Source organism: Rutidosis leptorrhynchoides, chromosome 3 (assembly GCF_046630445.1).
Source record: "Rutidosis leptorrhynchoides isolate AG116_Rl617_1_P2 chromosome 3, CSIRO_AGI_Rlap_v1, whole genome shotgun sequence".
NCBI lineage: Eukaryota > Viridiplantae > Streptophyta > Magnoliopsida > Asterales > Asteraceae > Rutidosis > Rutidosis leptorrhynchoides.
Window position 1 is genome coordinate 433,690,127 of NC_092335.1, and position 23,018 is coordinate 433,713,144.

Consider the following 23,018-nt stretch of genomic DNA (forward strand, 5'->3'; position numbering starts at 1 on the left):
GGTTGAGGATTTTCTTTTATTTGACCGGTTTTCTATGGTTCCTATTATTCCTCCCTCCGGAACCTCTTCTTCTTCCGGTTCCTCTTCTTCTGGTTCCTCTTCTTCCGGTTCCGTTTCTTCTTCCGGTTCTTCGGGAACTTGTGAATCTTGCCAATATATATTCGACTCTTCGTTATTATTAGGTGAGTCAATGGGATTTATGCTAGAGGTAGACATCTATCACACAATATCAAACATGTTAAGAGATTAATATATCACATAATATTTACATGTTAATAATATATAGTTTCCAACAAAAATGTTAAGCAATCATTTTTAAAGAAAACACGGTCGAAGTCCAGACTCACTAATGCATCCTAACAAACTCGATAAGACACACTAATGCAAATTTTCTGGTTCTCTAAGACCAATGCTCGGATACCAACTGAAATGTCCCGTTCATATTGATTATAAACGTTCCATATTAATTGATTTCGTTGCGAGGTTTTGACCTCTATATGAGACGTTTTTCAAAGACTGCATTCATTTTTAAAACAACCATAACCTTTATTTTATCAATAAAGGTTTTAAAAAAACATTACGTAGATTATCAAATAATGATAATCTAAAATATACTGTTTACACACGACCATTACATAATGGTTTACAATAGAAATATATTACATCGATATATGTTTCTTGAATGCAGTTTTTAAACAATATCATACAAACATGGACTCCAATTCTTGTCCTTATTTTAGTATGCAACAGCGGAAGCTCTTAGTATTCACCTGAAAATAAACATGCTTTAAACGTCAACAAAAATGTTGGTGAGTTATAGGTTTAACCTATATATATCAAATCGTAACAATAGACCACAAGATTTCATATTTCAATACACATCCCATACATAGAGATAAAAATCATTCATATGGTGAACACCTGGTAACCGACATTAACAAGATGCATATATAAGAATATCCCCATCATTCCGGGACACCCTTCGGATATGATATAAATTTCGAAGTACTAAAGCATCCGGTACTTTGGATGGGGTTTGTTAGGCCCAATAGATCTATCTTTAGGATTCACGTCAATTAGGGTGTCTGTTCCCTAATTCTTAGATTACCAGACTTAATAAAAAGGGGCATATTCGATTTCGATAATTCAACCATAGAATGTAGTTTCACGTACTTGTGTCTATTTTATAAATCATTTATAAGACCTGCATGTATTCTCATCCCAAAAATATTAGATTTTAAAAGTGGGACTATAACTCACTTTCACAGATATTTCCTTCCTTGGAAATAAGACTTGGCCACGGATCGATTCACGAACCTATACAAATATGTACATATATATATCAAAGTATGATCAAAATATAATTACAACCATTTTTATTATGTTTTAAAGATTTGAGTGTATTAAGTCAGTTGTCCTCGTTAGTAACCTACAACTAGTTGTCCACAGTTAGATGTACAGAAATAAATCGATATATATTATCTTGAATCAATCCACGACCCAGTGTATACACGTCTCAGGCTAGATCACAACTCAAAGTATATATATTTTTGAAATCAACCTCAACCCTGTATAGCTAACTCCAACATTACTGCATATAGAGTGTCTATGGTTGTTCCAAATAATATATATACATGGGTCGATATGATATGTCAAAACATTTGCATATGTGTCTATGGTATCCCAAGATTACATAATATATTAGAATACATGTATAATACAATATAAGTTAGCTAGGATATGATTTGTATAGATTTGTTAAACATTTCCCGTAGCTAAAATAATCAAAAAATATCCAATCTTGTTTTACCCGTAACTTCTTCATTTTAAATCCGTTTTGAGTGAATCCAATTGCTATGGTTTCATATTGAACTTAAGTTTATGAATATATATATATAGAAAAAGTATAAGTATATAGTCGGAATTATAGGTTACAAGTCATTTTTGTAAAGGTAGTCATTTCAGTCGAAAGAACGACGTCTAGATGACCATTTTGGAAAACATACTTCCACTTTGAGTTTAACCATGATTTTTGGATATAGTTTCATGTTCATAAGAAAAATAATTTTCCCAGAAGAATAACTTTTAAATCAAAGTTTATCATAGTTTTTAATTAACTAACCCAAAATAGCCCGCGGTGTTACTACAATGGCGTATACCCGGTTTTACAGTGTTTTTCGTGTTTTCCGGTTTTAAATCATTAAGTTAGCATATAATATAGATATAGAACATGTGTTTAGTTTATTTTAAAAGTTAAGTTAGAAGGATTAACTTTTGTTTGCGAACAAGTTTAGAATTAACTAAACTAAGTTCTAGTGATTACAAGTTTAAACCTTCGAATAAGATGGCTTTATATGTATGAATCGAATGATGTTATGAACATCATTACTACCTCAAGTTTTCTGGATAAAGCTACTGGAAATGAGAAAAATGGATCTAGCTTCAAAGGATCCTTGGATGGCTTGAAAGTTCTTGAAGCAGAATCATGACACGAAAAAAAGTTCAAGTAAGATTTTCACTCTAAATAAGATTGTTATAGTTGTAGAAATTGAATCAAAGTTTGAATATGAATATTATCTTGAATTAGAAAGATAACCTACTATAAATAACAAAGGTTCCTTGATCTTAGATGATTACTTGGAATGGATTAGAAAGCTTGGAAGTAGACTTGCAAACTTGGAAGTATTCTTGATTTTTATGAAACTATACTTATGGAATTTATGAAGAACACTTAGAACTTGAAGATGGAACTTGAGAGAGATCAATTAGATGAAGAAAATTGAAGAATGAAAGTGTTTGTAGGTGTTTTTGGTCGTTGGTATATGGATTAGATATAAAGGATATGTAATTTTGGTTTCATGTAAATAAGTCATGAATGATTACTAATATTTTTGTAATTTTATGAGATATTTCATGCTAGTTGCCAAATGATGGTTCCTACATGTGTTAGGTGACTCACATGGGCTGCTAAGAGCTGATCATTGGAGTGTATATACCAATAGTACATACATCTAAAAGCTGTGTATTGTACAAGTACGAATACGGGTGCATACGAGTAGAATTGTTGATGAAACTGAACGAGGATGAAATTGTAAGCATTTTTGTTAAGTATAAGTACTTTGATATGTGTCTTGAAGTCTTTCAAAAGTGTATGAATACATATTAAAACACTACATGTATATACATTTTAACTGAGTCGTTAAGTCATCGTTAGTCGTTACATGTAAATGTTGATTTGAAACCTTTAAGTTAACGTCTTGCTAAATGTTGTTAAACCAATGTTTATTATATCTAATGAGATGTTAAATTATTATATTATCATGATATTATGATATATTAATATATCTTAATATGATATATATATACATTTAAATGTCGTTACAACGATAATCGTTACATATAAGTCTCGTTTCATAATTCTTGAGTTAGTAGTCTTGTTTTTACATATGTAGTTCATTGTTAACACACTTAATGATATATTTAAATATCATTTTATCATGTTAAATATAGTGTATCAATATCTTAATATGATACATATGTATTTAGTAGACATTATCATAACGATAATCGTTATATATATCATTTCGAGTTTCTTAACTTAGTAATCTCATTTCTTATGTATATCACACATTGTTAATATACTTAGTGAGATACTTACTTATCATAATCTTATGTCAACCATATATATATATATGTCTATATATATACCACAACATGTAGTTTTTACAATTTTGTAACGTTCGTGAATCGCCGGTCAACTTGGGTGATCAATTGTCTATATGAAACTTATTTCATTTAATCAAGTCTTAACAAGTTTGAGTGCTTAACATGTTGGAAACATTTAATCATGTAGATAACAATTTCATTTAATATATATAAACATGGAAAAGTTCGGGTCACTACAAGTTGGTATATAGAGTTTTATCACTATTGAGTAATATAGATAAAATGATTCAATTACTTGAAGAGTACGAGTGAAGCTATCTTAAAAGGAATGAAATGAGAACTAAAGTTTTGTCTTAACTTTTGACGTTGTCTTGGTTGAATTCCGGAATTCAAGGGATTTAAAGAAAATTTTCTAAATCTAAAAGATTTGATTCTTCTGCGAATAAGGAAATTAGGATCTCTCTAATTAAATGCGGAGATCTGCCTTGATTTCTCTATCAAATATTTAACTATAAATTAACTCCTTTCGGTTTGTCACTTTTACCATTCCTATACTTAATTCTCAAATTCAAAAGATTGTGAAAATGCTTAATCCAGTTCTGACCCTTGTCCTTATCCTTACTATCGCAATAATCATTCTCCTTTTCCAACTTCCACCAGAGGAATCTGCTTACTTCTACTTTGCTCTTGGGGTTATAGTACTTTTAATTCTCCCGTGTCTTTATGTTGCGATAAACATTGATATTCACATTTTGTAATTTATGCGTTGTTATCGGGTTTTATATCTCCCCTTATATTTCAATATCCCTACTTCTGTCTTCTATAATCATTGTTATCTACAGTTAATACTCCCTCCTATTTTCTGTGATTTATACTCCAATTTCTATTTCGGAGCTTTGTCCCTTCGTTTCTTCTTCTTGCGATTAGGCATCTCTTGTAATGGTCCAGAATTCGCAGATATGAATTTCGGAATGAACATAGTTAATGTTCTAAGAAGGAAATTGTAATGACACGATCTTGATTTGTCAAATTACCAAAATACCTCGGAAAAGTCCGAATCATCAAGAAAAATATTTTCTTGATATGTTTAGAGTTTAAATAGAATGAAAGAATTATGTAACATGGTTCATGATGACGTTATGATCTGTGAATCATCACGTTCCATTTAGAAACTCAGCATGACTTACTGTAATATAATCACTGATAACGCCAAAATTATACATGTTTATTGCCATTATTTCGATCCAAAGTTGTTCCATTTGTATGTAATTGTTGTACGTATGTATTGTAATTCATGTATATTTGTAAAAGTCCATTGTGAATGAATAAATGAAGACCAATAGCAAAAACAGAGTTAAAACGAAGATTAAACGCGCAAAACAGCCCGAAACCACTGAAACAGGTCTAAATACAACGCATCTCTCTTAGATGCGGCGCATCTATGCACCAAATAATTCCCGACAGTTTCAGATGCGGAGCATGCAGACTTCTGGACCAAAACAGCCCCAGATGCGGTGCATCCAAGCCAGATGCTGCGCATCTGTCCCAGATGCGGTGCATCTGACCCCCTGCCGACAGTTCTGAGTGCAGAATCGAGCTGGAATCTACTGAACAAAAAGAGATGCGGCGCATCCCAAAGAGATGCGACGCATCTGGTCACTTTCTGGCCAAAATTCCTAACTTTTGAGGCTATTTAATGGAGCATTTGGTTACTTACTTGAGACACCTTCACTACTACGTTCTCCCCCAGTTTTAAGACGATTTTCAAGGTCCAAGGAAGGCTGCAAGTTAATCTCCACTCTTTCAACATCAATATTAAGCTAGGATCGTTTATCGCAATTGGTACTATTGTTCTATATCTTTTTAACATGAATTCAACTTGTATTTACTGTTTCATTAGTTCTATTATGATTATGTTAGGCTAAAAGCCTTGTGTGTTTGCTTCAATGTAAGATTTATGGCTTGGGATTGTTCTATACTTTGATGTTATGCTAGTTATACATATGTTTGATTGATTTAATTATCTAGTTCAACCGTAAGAACCATTGTTATGCATGTTTAGATCATTACTTCAATTATATAGATTGCAAACCTATTAATGTGAGTTAACTAGGAAAACAATCTATACTTCAATACATCTAGTAATCTAGACGATTAAATACATACACTTAAGTGATTTTGTTATGTGTTTAACTCGGTAATTGAATAAATTCCAAAGCAACATAGTTATGAAATTACCTCAAGTGATTGTTGTAATTAAGGTTTCACGTGAGTTTAACCGGGTTGAATCTAGTTAGTTAACCAATCTAAATCACCATGTTCTTTCAAGAAATCCATTGTTGTAACTATCTTTATATTCTAGTTCAATTATACGAGTTATGACTTGATTTATGTGAATTTATCAAAGACTATAATTTGTACTTCAACACCTAGTGATCTAGACACCTATATGTGAATATAGGATGGTAATTGGATGATATTTTGATGAGGGGGTCGAACGGCCTTCTAACTAGGTATGAGGATCCCGTGAACAGGCAACCAGAACAACCCCAACAGCAACCAGATCCACAGCCGAATGTTGGAAGTAGTTCGGGTCCGGGAAATGATTGGGAGGCTTACATGGCGCGCCAGTTTTCAGATATGCGACTCCATAGTGATCGAAACACCCAAAAGGTAATTGATCACTACGATGCAGGTAACAGGGAGATGCAACATTACATTGATGTTGGGAATGATCGAACATGGTACACTCAAGCAGGGCAGCAAAATCAGCTTAATTGGATACATGAACAGACAGTGTCATACGCTGCAGATCCTGCTAACTATACCCCCTCTCCTTGGCCTGCATACGATCCTTGGGTTCGAATGGGTGATCCATATCCTGCGCCTTATCCTCCTCCTCCTAACCCGCCTACTGAAGACACTGCGGTCGTCCCTGCTCAAGGAACTTATCAGGGGTACAACCCCTCAATATTTCAGGATGACGACGCGGGAAATCAAAGCGAAGGTGGAGCTGGCCCAAGTAACTCATTTTGGGGATTTTTCTGAAGATGACGTAATTTTTCCTGATGTGTGACAGGTTTGGTTGATGTTGGTTTGTTTCAAAAACAATTTCTTTTCAAGTTTGGTGTGTAATAACTAGATAATATTTTGGATAATTGTAATTTGAATAATTTAGATAATTGTAAGTGGGGTTTTTAGTACATGGAGTACACCCCCATTTATTTGTGTGAATCGTATGGTACCTTTGTTTGAATTGCTACAGGTGAGCATTGTGCTATATGCTGCATTTTTACAAAGACTGGCAGTAAGTTCAGCACATACTTGATTGGTGATTGTTTTGTGGTTGCAAGAAGCGGATGATGTTCTTATGCTGGCATTCAGTTCAGCGCCATCATCCCGTGAACTTCGGTTTTAAACCTTGAAAGTAATAAACTCTCTTACACTCTTTGACCCTCTTGAATTTAAATTTTTCTAATTTCATGTAACGAGGGCGATACATGAACTCAAGTGTGGGGAGGAAGTTATAAATTCTTTCGGGTTTTTGATTTTGGTTAAAAAGGCTTAAAATGGTAAAAAAATTTAAACTTTAATCTTCATAAATTCAAATTTTGTTTGAAATTTGTAGATTTTAAAACTAGGTGTATACACTGAAATTATTATCACAAAACAAATTAAGAAACAACCAAATGATTGAGTTTGTCATATAAAAGATATAATCATCATGCTATACCACATTCTGGATGAAATGAAAATCATCAAGTAATTTGTTATTCTAACAATCTAATCCAATGCTCATCCATGTAATGATTGTGATGGAAGTCAAGTCTTCCAATATGACACACTTGCTAACTTATGTTAGAAGTCGTAGTCCAGAACAGCTGTAGGTTGACGAAAAATCTTGAAAAGTCATCTCTATCATCGGCTGGAAATCCACCTCACCTCAGCATCAAACAGGGTTTTTGGTGGTCAGACTTATCCTAACCATGAGATGGATCTGTCTCGTACAATGGGGGGCACAGTGCAAATTAGCTTTTAAGACTAATGAATCTAATCCCCAGATGGATGATCTCTGTAAAGATCAACTGCATCTATGTTGATCGCGGTCAACATACATATGCCATAACAAATTGAGGTGTGCAAACTCATGGTTCACCGATGATATTTGGACATGATATAGTTTCTTCTAAAACTTATGCTATTTTATGAACTATATTGTGTAAAACCATTTTTAGGACATCCGGTTTCAAGTTCCATGATACTTCAATCATGGGGGCGAGTAGCTTGCTAAGCACCGACTGAGGCTTCGGTTTTCAGTTACCCTCAACCGAACTTTGAGGTTAAAACCGGAAAACTTGATTAGTGTAAAAACTAACATGAATAATTTTCAAAACATAAAAGGTTTTTCGCAAAGGTCCTAATTTCCCTGAGGATCCAAATTTTCAAGAAATGTGGACTTTAAAACCCACCATTCGACTTTGGCGTGATTTCATTTCGCGTGTGTACTCCAAAGGTGTGTGTATACTCAAAACGCGTAAGTTTGATTCATGTGTGAAATAAAAGTGTGAGTGTGTATATATTGTGACCCGAGTGTGATTTCCATATAGCGTGAGTTATTGTGTTACTAAATAACTTGTGTGTCTTGTGTATTATATCGAGTGAGTGTGAGTCCCATTTTTTGTGTTCTCACTTAAATAAGTGTGTGTACTATAGTAAATTTCAAATTCTTGTAAGTCTTGCTTGAGGACAAGCAAGGTTTAAGTATGGGGATTTTGATAACGCCAAAATTATACATGTTTATTGCCGTTATTTCGATCCAAAGTGGTTCCATTTGTATGTAATTGTTGTACGTATGTATTGTAATTCATGTATATTTGTAAAAGTCCATTGTGAATGAATAAATGAAGACCAACAGCAAAAACAGAGTTAAAACGAAGATTAAACGCGCAAAACAGCCCGAAACCACTGAAACAGGTCTAAATAAGGCGCATCTCTCTTAGATGCGGTGCATCTATGCACCAAATAATTCCCGACAGTTTCAGATGCGGAGCATGCAGACTTCTGTACCAAAACAGCCCCAGATGCGGCGCATCTGAGATGGATGCGGCGCATCCAAGCCAGATGCGGTGCATCTGTCCCAGATGCGGAGCATCTGACCCCCTGCCGACAGTTCTGAGTGCAGAATCGAGCTAGAATCTACTGAACGAAAAGAGATGCGGCGCATCCCAAAGAGATGCGGTGCATCTGGTCACTTTCTGGCCAAAATACCTAACTTTTGAGGCTATTTAATGGAGCCTTTGGTTACTTACTTGAGACACCTTCACTACTACGTTCTCCCCCAGTTTTAAGACGATTTTCAAGGTCCAAGGAAGGCTGCAAGTTAATCTCCACTCTTTCAACATCAATATTAAGCTAGGATCGTTTATCGCAATTGGTACTATTGTTCTATATCTTTTTAACATGAATTCAACTTGTATTTACTGATTCATTAGTTCTACTATGATTATGTTAGGCTAAAAGCCTTGTGTGTTTGCTTCAATGTAAGATTTATGGCTTGGGATTGTTCTATACTTTGATGTTATGCTAGTTATACATATGTTTGATTGATTTAATTATCTAGTTCAACTGTAAGAACCATTGTTATGCATGTTTAGATCATTACTTCAATTATATAGATTGCAAACCTATTAATGTGAGTTAACTAGGAAAACAATCTATACTTCAATACATCTAGTAATCTAGATGATTAAATATATACACTTAAGTGATTTTGTTATGTGTTTAACTCGGTAATTGAATAAATTCCAAAGCAACATAGTTATGAAATTACCTCAAGTGATTGTTGTAATTAAGGTTTCACGTGAGTTTAACCGGGTTGAATCTAGTTAGTTAACCAATCTAAATCACCATGTTCTTTCAAGAAATCCATTGTTGTAACTATCTTTATATTCTAGTTCAATTATACGAGTTATGACTTGATTTATGTGAATTTATCAAAGGCTATAATTTGTACTTCAACACCTAGTGATCTAGACACCTATATGTGAATATAGGATGGTAATTGGATGATATTTAGGTTTTACAATCATGTAGTTTACTTAGAGTGATCTTAGTAAACTAGGTTTTATGTGAATTTAACCAAGAAAGAATTTTGTTGATTAAACATAGTTCTTAAGTTTATAAATATTGTGAAATTGATATAAACTACTCTATTGTAACTATCGCATAACGGTTTTAATTATAAAAGAACAATCCCTATCATTTATCAAGCAAAGAAGTAAACACCGCATTCTCATTCTTGTTAATTATTATTTTTATTTACTGTTTCGTTAAACAAAAACACAACTTCAAATACAAACCCCCTTTTTAGAATAATTAATCGTGGTAAAATCATTTAAACAAACTTCTCTCTGTGGATCGAACTGGTCAATTTACTTGCTAGTTACTACATGATCGGGTTTTAGTTGCCTGTATTATGTGTTAATTATTAAGCATATTGTCTACATTTTAAAGGTTACGTCTTGACACATCAATCACGTTGATCAAGTGTCATTATATTATACTAACTAGTGCTTCAGTTCCCAACACCACTTCAATAACATTCATAATTTAAGTTCAAAGGTTTACAGAATATAGAAACTAAACAGTTTCCTTTATGATGTAATACATATAAAGCGAGGAGATAAATGATTTCAGATAAGAATAGTTATGAAAATATCTTCAGAAATATCGAGGATATTTATAATGAAAGACACGATGATATCTTAGAATTTCTAATATCAAAAGATGATAAAGAAGATTTATTCGTAAAGGTTTAGAGTCAGGAGTAAGGTATTTGTTAATGACTTCAGCAGATACTGAATCATTTGGATTCTTTGAAGGCAGGTTTAGTCTTTGTGATTTGTCCACAGCCTCCTTCATGGTTTACTCAATCCGTTTTCCAGTTCCAACTTTTCAAAGCTTTGCCAACACACTATTCTTTATCGTCAAACTTTTGACTGTTAAGGTCGTTTACAGTTTTTGCTGCTTCATCAGCTTTTTCAACATTCAGAGTATTGATTCGTAGACTGGTTGCTTTTCAGATTTTCAGAATGAAAGCTCATAATTCTAAGAGATGAATGTTATATGTATACATATGATGTTCTAGTACAGTTTTGAATTCAAAGTATGGCATTTGAAAGATGTAAGAATCTAAGAGTGATGTTTTCTGTTAAATCTTGGCTTAGCATCTGATTTTTCAAAATCAGAATATGTAATTAAATTTGGATGCGAATGGTTGTGTTGATTTCTAGGAAAGAATGTATATCGTTGTGAAAGTAGTGAGTATAATTGATGATTTATTGAATCAGAATCGAAGAATGTAACATATTACTTGTGAATTTATATATCTTTCGGGTATTACCTACCCATTAAAAGTTTCCCAAGTAATATTTTGTACCAGAGAATTTTATTACAGTCTTTATGAAAATATATGTATGTATATTTTCTTCAGATGTAATACAGATTTAATGAGTTAATATCATATTAAGCTCATTTAATTTTCGGCTGGATTAGATATTGAATAATCTCTAAAACATTAAAGATTTCATAATCTTCGCAGAGTATTTCACTAATGTAATCAATACTTCGTTATTCTGTTTTATTGATATTTTCTCAGTGAATCATGTTGGTGCTTATGGAACTCTTGCTAACTTCGCAAGGTACGAATGATGTTTTCTGGAAAGTTTCAAGTACATTGAAAATAAAAGTATAAAATCAAACATATAATTGAATAATATACTTAGTTTATTATGAAATGGAATTCTTTGAATTTGAAACAGAGATTGTAGTTAACGATGGTTAAGTTGTTAATGAAGGATGTACATCATAGCATATTAGTAATATGAACTAACCGAATAGTACCTACTAGTTAAGATTCACACGTAATAGATTAGTACAAAAAGATTTATTTTGATCTCAAAATTCATATATATATATACATATAATTTCTGCAGAGGGAATGAGTTAATACTTCATAACTCGTTGATACGATATACGCGTTGTTGATTAGTGATGATGTTTGCGGTGATTATGGATCTGGCGGAGCTTGTGATGTTGAAGATGCTGCTGATGCTGCTGATGCTGACGATGCTAACGCTACTGCTGGTAAAATAGATCTAGCTTGTAAATCGTGCACTATTCTGATCAGGGTTTTATTTCATCATTTTCATTCGATCACTCATCTGGTTTACAATTAGAACCAGAATAAGTAATCTCTAAAACTTTTAGAAACTACATATTCTCTGCAGAATATTTCTTTGATGAGGTTATGAATCAATACTTCATCGTTTGTTGTTGTTAGTATTCCTTGGTATCTATGGTGCGTATAACGTTGATGTTCGAGGTACAGATTGTGATGTTGAGGTGTGAGATGCGGATGTTGTTGTTGGTGGTGGTAATGATACTGTTGGTGTTGATGATGGTGGTACTGTTGATGCCGGTGATGCTGCTGGTGCTTGTAATCTTTGCACCATATTCTCCAAAGCCACAACCCGAGCGCGAAGCTCGTTGACTTCTTCTACTACACCGGGATGATTGGCGGTTCGGACGAGCGGATGAATAAGATCCAGAATTTGAGATAGTATATAGTCATGACGAGATACTCTGGAGATGAGAGAGAAAATGGTATTACGAACAGGTTCGCCGGTAAGTGCTTCAGGTTCTTCGCCAAGAGGGGAATGTGGTGGATGGAAGGGATCACCTTCTTCTTGTCTCCAGTAACTAAGTAGGCTACGAACCCATCCCCAATTCATCCAGAATAGGTGATGGCTAATTGGTTGATCCATTCCGGTTACGCTGCTTTCGGAGTTTAGGTCGAATTCCATATCGGAATACCTGTCGGAATCTGAGAAATTCGAACTAGATGCGGGATCCATCTTGTATAATTAGGGTATTGATTTTTGATATGAAATAGATTATAGGACTTAGATTGATATTCTTCAACACATAATTTACATATGTATATAATACCAAAATCCCATAAATTACGGAGAAATTTTCGGAAGATGTCAGGAAAAGTTTACAATAACAGATATGCTAAGATATGAATTTTGTCGATACACTATCTATGTAGTAAATGCAGTAAGACGTGTCTAGACTTAAGAATGATAAGCAAGTAACTCTTGACAAGAAATGATAAGCAAAACTCGGTAAAAACACATACAGCCATAGTCCAGACTCACTAATACATCCTAACAATTACCAGTTAAACACACTAATGCAAATTCTGGTTCCCTATGACCTCAAGCTCTGATGCCAACTGTGATGACCCATCCAAATCCATTTGGAAGAATACATCATTCATCGATTTCATAGTGAGGCACTGACCTCTACATGATACGTTTTGTAAACATTGCATTCTTTTGAAAAGGCACCCAATAAATAAATATCAATTTCTAAGGTTTTTAGCATATGATGATTTCTACGTATAGACAATCACCATAAATAATAGTTTACCATAATACATCCATTGACAATGTAGTTAAAATAAGATACATGGTGATGATTTTGTGAATGCAAATTTTTCTCGAATAAAGCATGTATGACTCCATGCACATAGCTTGTATAACGTATAAGCAAACAGCGGAAGACTTCTAGGAACCTGAGAATAAACATGCTTAAAAAAACCCCAAGGGGTTGGCTTGGTGGTAGGATGCTTGGAAAGTTCCAAAGGGACCCAAGTTCAATCCTCACTTGCTACACTTTGGGGGGCTTGCCTTTCAAAAAAAATAAACATGCTTAAAAGTGTCAACACAAAGGTTGGTGAGTTTAAAGTTTTAATATTGCGCATAATCTGTATGTAAAGGTGGATCACAAAATTTCAGTTATTTTATCTGAAATGTTTATCAAAAGATTCTACGAAATTAAGCACCCTGGTAACTAAACTTAACGTATATATAATTTATACCCTTTGTATAATCATCTTAATAATACACGCAAACTAACGTGTATGCTTCTCAAATAGCATACGTCCGTTAAAAGGCTAGTGCTCTAGCTCGGACGGGGATATCAAGCCCTATGGATCCATATACTACTACTCGCGCCCACCAGTTCTTATAACCCGCAGTTACTAGTTACCAAAGCTAAGGGATTTTTGGTTCAAACTCAGTGTAGAATTTAGTATGTACCTGTATCCATTGTGTTTAAAATAAAGTGCATGTATTCTCAGCCCAAAAATATAGATTGCAAAAACAATTAAAAAGGGAGCAAATGCAACTCACCTTAGCAGCACATAAGGTCATTCACTGAAATGTGACCGAAACTCGGAATGCAAAATTAATCGTAGATCTCAACCTAGAGAACATATGTTGGTCAATACATGTCTAATAAACTAAGTTGGGTCATAGTGTATCACAATCCTAATGCTCGAGACCGACACGCAAAAGTTAACAAAAGTCATCTCAAAAGTCAACCTGACCCAATATGATATTTAAATCTATACATGTTTATTAACATAGTATAAGTCTTGATAATTGAACGAATTTATAGTTTATCAAACTCAAAATATTATTTATTTCAGGAGCTATATTATATTTGAATTATCATGGCAATCGAGAATTTATTATTTCACATAGTTTTCCAATACTTGTAAAATCAGATTATAGTGTTTTCAAAGCTTTAAAACATGATAAGACAGTCAATTTTGACAATTGTTTAACAAAACGAGACGTGCCTTATATAGAAATTCATTTATTCGATTAATAATATCTAAAAACAAATTTATCAATCTCATTAATTGCAGATTCAAAAGCAATTCCAATTAATGTTAATCATAATTCAGTTGACCATATCTTTTAATCCGTTCATCGAAATCACGCGATTTCTAAATGAAAAGTTAATAATTTTTCGCCAGCTTTCCAACGACATGCATATCATATATCTTATCCTAGGAGCATATGTATTAAATTCATGATCGATCATATACTATTTAACGACAAAATTAATCGTACTATCATGCATAATCCTATATACTCGAGCACTAGTCAGGGATACACTATTAATATATAATAGATAAGATATAAATGCTTACGTATCAATATTGTGATTCAATATTGCAGAAAAGTACGTAGACGCAACGGAGATGATGAACATTAATTTGATCTCACGAGCAATACCCCTGAACCATACCCATCACCTCCTTAGTTATAACCCATAATTTCCTTAGTTCTATCCCACTCAAAAACTCGTTTTGGAAAATACTTGAGCAGAACCTCATCGTATTATTTTATGTGTAATACTAATTATAATATTACTAATACTACTAATAATAATAAGATTAATAATAATATTAATCTTAATAATAATAATATAAATAATAATAATAATAATAATAATAATAATAATAATAATAATAATAATAATTTAATTTAATTTCTATAGGTAATACTCCGTAGGATGAAATGAATCACATAATGAAACGAGTTCGATTTTTAAAGGAGATGTTAGCCACCTACCCCCTTCATGCGATCGCATGAGGATGTGAGGAGGCACTCATGCGATCGCATGAGCCCTCTTTCCAGCTTCAATTCGTCAAATGCACCTGCCGACACTCATGTGTAATAATTATATATATTATTTAATATATAATATATTTAATCTTTAGAATTAATTAAATATTATATTATATTTATGTGCGTAGTAAAAATGTAATTTTTGTTCAAATGACTTGTACGTTGTCACTCGACTCATGCACCACTTTCGGTTTTTCGAGCGCACTTTCGTACGTTTAGAAAACTAGCCTTTTACGTTACGCGATGTGTACCCTTATTAATAATTTGACTTACTCATCAATAAATTATCTTATAAATAATGTAACTTATAAAATTGAGCGTTGTGGTCATTTGCTTCTATAAATCAGTGGCCCGTTGTTTATTAAAATATATTATTTTAAATCAGGACGTTTTATGACTAAGTTAAAATATATATATATATTTTTATTTAGAATTGTAAATTTTGTACGTAATATATATGTTTGAAATATTTATCTAATGATATAAAGATAAAGTTTAAATTTGTTCGGAAATTTCTGGGTCGTCACAATTATCGTCATTATTATTATCTAATAATCAATATTATTATTATTATTATTATTATTATTATTATTATTATTATTATTATTATTATTATTATTATTATTATTATTATTATTATTATTATTATTATAATTAATATTTTGATTAAAACTATCATTTTATTATTTCTATTATTATTATTATTATTATTAAAAGAATCATTAATATTAAAACTATTATTTTTATTATAATTTTAATAGAAATATCATTGTTACTATTAAATATCATTATTATTATTATCATTTTAGTATTATTATTATTAAAAATTATCATTTTGAATAGAACTATTATTTTATAAAATATTATTATTACGGTTAATAATAAAAAGTATCGTTATTATTAAAAATTATCATGATTAGAATAATCATTTTATTATAATTAATATCATCATTAGTAAATATAAATATTGTTATTATTATTAGTAAAATAATAATAATTATTATTATTACAAAATAATACAACTTTTACTCATTATTATTATTATTAATATTATTTTATTAAATAAATATGTGATGCAAATATATTTTTACCACACGTAATATAATTACATTAATAATACATACCACTATATTTTATGATATTAAGTGAACTTTATAAATTTTATTACTTAAGATATATAAAAGTATATTTTTATCATATATAAATTTTAATATAAGCTTTTACTTATTAATAAATGATTTGTATTCTTTACTTTAATAAAAATCTGATAAATATATTTAAATATATAAAACGATTATATTTAAGTTATATAATAAGCATGTATAAATTTTGGAAATCATTTTGGGTCAAATTGACTTTTGTTGAGTTTTGCATATCGATCTCGAGCATTAGGATTGTGGTACACTATGACTTGACTTTGATTGTTAGACAGATATTGACCATTATATATATATATATATATATATATATATATATATATATATATATATATATATATATATATATATATATACATATACATATATATATACATATATATATATATACATATATATATATATACATATATATATACACTTAATATAGGTTCGTGAATCCAAGGCCAACCTTGCATTGTTCAATGTCGTCATATGTATTTTTACTACAAAATACATTATTGTGAGTTTCATTTGCTCCCTTTTTAAATGCTTTATATATATATATATATATATATATATATATATATATATATATATATATATATATATATATACTTAATATAGGTTCGTGAATCCAAGGCCAACCTTGCATTGTTCAATGTCGTCATATGTATTTTTACTACAAAATACAGTATTGTGAGTTTCATTTGCTCCCTTTTTAAATGCTTTTGCAATATATATTTTTGGGACTGAGAATACATGCGCTGCTTTTATAAATGTTTTACGAAATAGACACAAGTAATCGAAACTACATTCTATGGTTGAATTATCGAATCGAATATGCCCCTTTTTAGTCTGGTAATCTAAGAATTAGGGAACATACACCCTAATTGACGCGAATCCTAAAGATAGATCTATCGGGCCTAACGAGCCCCATCCAAAGTACCTGATGCTTTAGTACTTCGAATTTATCATGTCCGAAGGTTGTCCCGGAATGATGGGGATATTCTATATGCATCTAGTTAAGGTCGGTTACCAGGTGTTCAATCCATGTGAATGATTTTTATCTCTATGCAGTGCGAAATGCCTGATATGAGATGTATATTTATGAGAAATGGAAATGGAAATCTTGTGGTCTATTAAAATAATGGAAATGATTGTTTATAATAAACTAATGAACTCACCAACCTTTTGATTGACACTTGAAAGCATGTTTATTCTCAGGTTTGAAAGAAATCTTCCGCTGTGCATTTGCTCATTTTAAATATATTATTTGGAGTCATTTTTGGCATATTTCAAAAAAACGTTGCATTCAAGTCGTTGAGTTCAATCAGAATAATTATTAAGTAAATGACATATTAGGTCATTTATAGTTTGAATATTATGAAATGTATGCATGCCTGTCAACTTTCGATGAAATGAAAGTTTGTCTTTTAAAAACGAATACAATGTTTGTAAATTGTATCATATAGAGGTCAAATACCTCGCGATGTAATCATATGTTATTATATTCGTCCTTATGGATTAGGACGGGTCACTTCACGCGACCCGTCAGCGGGTACAAGATTACATTCATCGCCCACCCGCGGATAAAAGTTTTGGATTTTATCCGCCCATCACGGACGCGGATACCCGTGGATCTCGGATATTTTTAGATCCATTGCCATCCCTACCTACAGATCCTCATAAGGTTTTTCCCCTTGCCATCGATCGATCCCGTTGATCAGCCGACAGACAAATCTTTAACCACCCTCCGAGATCATAATCTTAGTTAGGGTTATCCATGATTTTTGAACAGGAATTGAAGCCTAAAAAACCCCCTTTTTATGGTGATCAAATGTGTATATTCTATCGGAAAATATATGCATGGTAAATAACACAAACAAAAATATATAAAGTTAATTTTAAAAAAGAGAGGAAAATTATTCAATACAGTATAAGTATCTCAAAATATTCAATTAAATTAAATAGAAAATCTTTAATTAAAGTTGTAATACCTGTAATATTAAATAGTTAAATTTATTGTAAGCAGTGGCGGCACGTCATCAACAACATTAGAAGGGCCGAAAATAATATTAGCAAATTTTAGGAGGGTCATTAAGAGAAAAATCTTCAACCTAAATATCACTAAATGTTACACTAGAAGTTAAATTAAGAGGAGGGCCATGACCCTCTTACAATCACACTACCTTCCGCCTCTGATTGTAAGTAGGGGTGTTCATCGAACCGTTTAAACCGGTCAAATCGGCCGAACCGGGGTATTTGGTTTGGTTTGGCCGGGTTGAGGTGTTAGATTACGGTTCGACAGTTTAAGTTTTTGTCAAACCGGGTTTCTTGGTCCGACTACGGTTTGAGAAAAATTCTAACCGTCAAAACCGGACCGGACCGTTGACATGTATATATATATATATATATATATATATATATATATATATATATATATATATACACATTATACATATATATTAATCACCACATCTTCTTTGAATAGAAAAATTGATTGATTTTATTGAGGAACTAAAATTAAAAAACCATACTGTGACATGTAAAATCTAACATGATCTATTTATAATCACATATAATTAATCCACATGAATTTACACCATCTACGAACTCTTACTGTACGTAATTTGAAGTCAATTCAAGTTTGCTCAGGGCTAGTAATTTGATGCCAAAACAACAATTTGAAGCCAAATCACCATTTTAGCTTCCACTAGCATATGTTCAGATTTTTATTTTTCAAATCTAAGGGATAGAGAAACCAATTTTTGAAATCATGTTGTCGTTAATTTCAGATTTTTGTTTTGTCCCCAATCCATAAAAAAAAAGAACTCAAAACCGTTAAACCGGTCAAACCGGACCGGACCAAACTGGACCAAACCGGGCAGCAAAACAACTTTCTTGGTCTGGTCTGGTTTCATATATGTTGAAACCGTGGATGCCGGTTTGGTTCGAGATTTAGTCGAAACCGGATCAAACCGGACCGTGAACACCCCTAATTGTAAGTATATAAATAAATTAAATTAACCAATGTTTTGAAAATAAAACTATTTGATACGACTATATTGAGAACTTTTTTTTCTCATTGATAAATTTTGGTAATTTTTTTTTTTTTGTTAAAAAAATTAATCGTACATAAAAATTAAAATTAATTATTTTTATTTTCGCTCATAATTGAGAAAACCCGGTGATCATGCAAAAAACTATTGATTAAAAAGATTCGCAATAATTAAATTGTAACTGATGTGTTTCAATTTTAATTAATTACTACTCGTATTAGAAACTCTAAACCATGATCGAGCTTACGTTTTAAAGAATCACGGAAACGGAAATTATTTTATTTTTCTGTATTTTTATTTCTTAAAAATTTAACTTTAATCTTATCGTTAATTGCAAGTCACCTTAATCTTCTTTCATCAGCGAGGCTTGACGCTTGATAGACACTTTTTCAAAATCTGAAATTGCTATTGTTTTCCCGCACAAAAGTACTTAATTTGAATTAATCACATCCAACGCTCCACTGACCAAACCCTAGCTATCTACCCCCCAATTTCCATTACCGGATCCACTAAATCGCTGTTAACTGCCGTCAATTCTCCACCGGAGCGAACAAATGTCGTCGCCGATGACTAACGAGAACCGCTCAAACAAAACAACGGAGGAAGTAACGACGGCGTTACTTAAAAAGCGATCTCGACGCGTTAGCTTTGCAGAAAATACTTCGGTTCTCATATTTGACCGTGATGAATCCGGATCTTCTCCGGATCCTGCACCTTCTAATTCTTCAAACGAAAAAGATGATAGTGGCTCAAGACAGTTTTTCAGAACCGAGGATGAAGATGACGACAATGATGATGATCCGGATGAACTCGGTCCGCCGAGTCCATTTATTCGAGTTGTTGCGTCTCCGTCATCTGGTGGAAGCACCATTCCTTCTGCTACCTCTAATGATGGTAAGTTATCTCAATCCTAAATAAGTTGTTTTAAGTTTTATGAGATTATTGTTATGTGCATTGGAAATGGAAATAAGCAGGTACTCGTTTGCCTTTTAAATTACGAACAAATTGTGTATTTGCGTTTAAAGAAACCACGAATCAGATAAGCTGTTTATCAGCAATCTTAATGACTATAATTCGTGCAGTGTCTTGTTAATTGTTGTATGTGTCAGTAAATCAGTGCCTATTTGTTCGTAGATAAGATGTAGTATCGTAAAATGATGCACCAAGTATATTAACACAACATGTAGGATCCTGATCTGTTTACCACTTACAAATGTATATGGACCTGTAATGAGCATTATTTGTTAACATCGGCTCATTTATCTGTGTTAGACTTATCTATTTTATATTAATAATCATCCATTAGTTGGCCGTAACTTATTCATTCTCTCTTATGTAACTCCTTACTCTTATTCATCATAATTAAGAGTAACTTATGTAACTCATTATGATATAACTTGTGTAACTTATGTAACTTATGTAACTTATTCACCATAATAAATATCATGGTACAACTCCTATAGGTTACACTATCATAATGACTAATATAGTGTAACTCTTGTAAGTTACATGACCATAATTAATGGAGTTGATCCCTACCTTGACCTCTCCTATAAATAGAGGTTTATGTCTCACCTCGTAAGTCACCACAACAACACATCACTACATACTTACTCTAATTCCATCATCTAAGTTAGAGGTTCAAGAAGAGGACCAACATCCTAATTTATTCTTATGGCATCTTCATCTTCTGGTTCAAGTAAGCCTTACATCTTTATGTTTTAATCTTTATCTAATGAATTACTTGATGAAATAATGATTATAATATGTCCAACAATTTATACATTTCTCTTATTGATATTCTATGAGGCAATGACTTGGCTTCTTTTGCTTTTTTCAGCCAAGGGCTATGCTTGATCCTATATAATATAGTTAGTTTTTCAACAAAAACAAATATACATATAATAATCCAGTTGAAAAGATTACATCATTATTCGTTGAGTGAGTTTAAGGGTACATATTAACATTCATTCTTACTATGCGGTCACATGTACATCAAGTCATATGCAAGTGCATATGAAATAGATAAAAAATATATACAATCACATCCTTGCCTTTTCTTCTTATATGCTTAATAAATAATACACAACTAATATACTAGATGCCTACATTTTTTGATATAATTCCCACTACTCATATTACTATTGTTTTTCCAAATCATTTCTTCTTGCAGACGATAACTTTTTTGGGCCTGTATCTTCAAGTTTTATTAGAAGAGATTTATCAGACTCTTCTTCCTCAGATGAGAATCATGATCAAACTATGGATTCGACAGCGTTTTCAATGCATTACCGTAGCATTGCTAGATCAGAAGCAGGAGAATTAAAGACTTCGACAGGGATTAATCTTTCCTTTGAGGAAAAAACTCCAACTCCGAGATCTATTGACTCTAATACAAGTGCCATGATATTGACACTAACTGATAAGCGGAAGCCGAATTCTATACCCAATGTATCTACCTCAAAAATGAGCCCTGGGTCTCAAATAAATGACATGAGTCTTGTTGGAAAATATAGTAATAAGTATGACTACGGGAAAGTATCGCCTCCAATGAATGCACTATTGGCAGAAGATGACTGTGATTTGCATGCGGCTTCTCATGTATCTCTACTGAAGTCCCCGATCAAAGCTGGAAAAAAGATTTTAGCCGACAAGGAAAATGGGCCCGACCTTATGGATTTGAGCCATGACGAAGATACTAAAATTGAAGGAATTATTAATCATGAGGAGCTCACTGAAGTGGTTTCTGCTAATCATATTGAGATGGGATTGGCAGATGATGGATCCAAGCTATTTACGAGTAAGCAACCTGTTCTTGGAGTTTTTCCAAATACATCTGACACCCAAGCTTCTAAATCTCTATCCCCTAATCAGTCTACTAAGGTAACGACCCACAACTGTAGAGAAACTGTTAGTACTGCTCTTTTTGCTATTGTTTGATCATTTTTGATTGTAACCTTGTTAATATTCACTTTATTGTTCTAGTTGCTTATTTTATTAAGGTACGTTGTTTCTTTTACTTTTTAATATCAGGCCACTCTTACTGAAACCAACTCAAGCTTGGAACTTTTGGCTACTAGTCAAAGCACTCCATCAAAATATGGGAATATAGCTTATCGATTAGATGATGTCATGGAAAAGGAAAATAAACTTCCATTGATAGGGGCAATAGCACATTCAACTGATAGGCCTAGTGCAGCCGCGACTCCTCTTAATCGAACAATGGTTTTTCAAAGAACTGATAGCCTACAGCATGTTGGTAGTGTATCATCTTTACAAAAAAGCATTTCTAAATTAAGAAGTCTAGAAGCTTCTCCCTTTTCTGCTGGTTTAACTACTTTAACTACTAAACTTAAAAATTCAAATTTCAAATCTTTGGTCTCTAAGATGACTCCGTTGGGTACTTTGTTGGAGAATAACATCGTATCTCCTCAAGTTAATTCTATGGATAGGGGTGAGATTGAGATCATGGACATTTGTCTTGAAAATCCGTTACCGAACATGGTTGCTAATAAGAACCAGATACCAAAAAATGATGTGTGTACAACCCGTAATCAAAATCTTGTTCAAGTTGAAGCACAATTGGTTTTACAGTCTGAAATTGC

At 32.4% G+C, this 23,018-nt stretch overlaps 1 protein-coding gene across 1 annotated transcript; it reads left to right on the forward strand.

Annotated features, from left to right (window-relative positions):
- Window positions 1–19,967: 19,967 nt before the first annotated feature.
- LOC139901481 (uncharacterized) lies at window positions 19,968–23,012 on the forward strand. The gene is made up of 4 exons (XM_071884190.1): window positions 19,968–20,307; window positions 21,587–22,296; window positions 22,447–22,963; window positions 23,008–23,012. Exons 1-4 carry the CDS (start codon window positions 19,968–19,970, stop codon window positions 23,010–23,012), a joined length of 1,572 nt encoding a protein of 523 aa, XP_071740291.1.
- The last annotated feature ends 6 nt before the right edge of the window (window positions 23,013–23,018 follow it).

Coding starts and splice junctions, on each gene's coding strand:
- LOC139901481 (XM_071884190.1), top strand. CDS start 19,968: ATGTCGTCGCCGATGACTAACGAGAACCGCTCAAACAAAACAACGGAG. Junction 20,308..21,586: donor TTCTGCTACCTCTAATGATG/GTAAGTTATCTC, acceptor TTCTTCTTGCAG/ACGATAACTTTTTTGGGCCT. Junction 22,297..22,446: donor CCCCTAATCAGTCTACTAAG/GTAACGACCCAC, acceptor TTTTAATATCAG/GCCACTCTTACTGAAACCAA.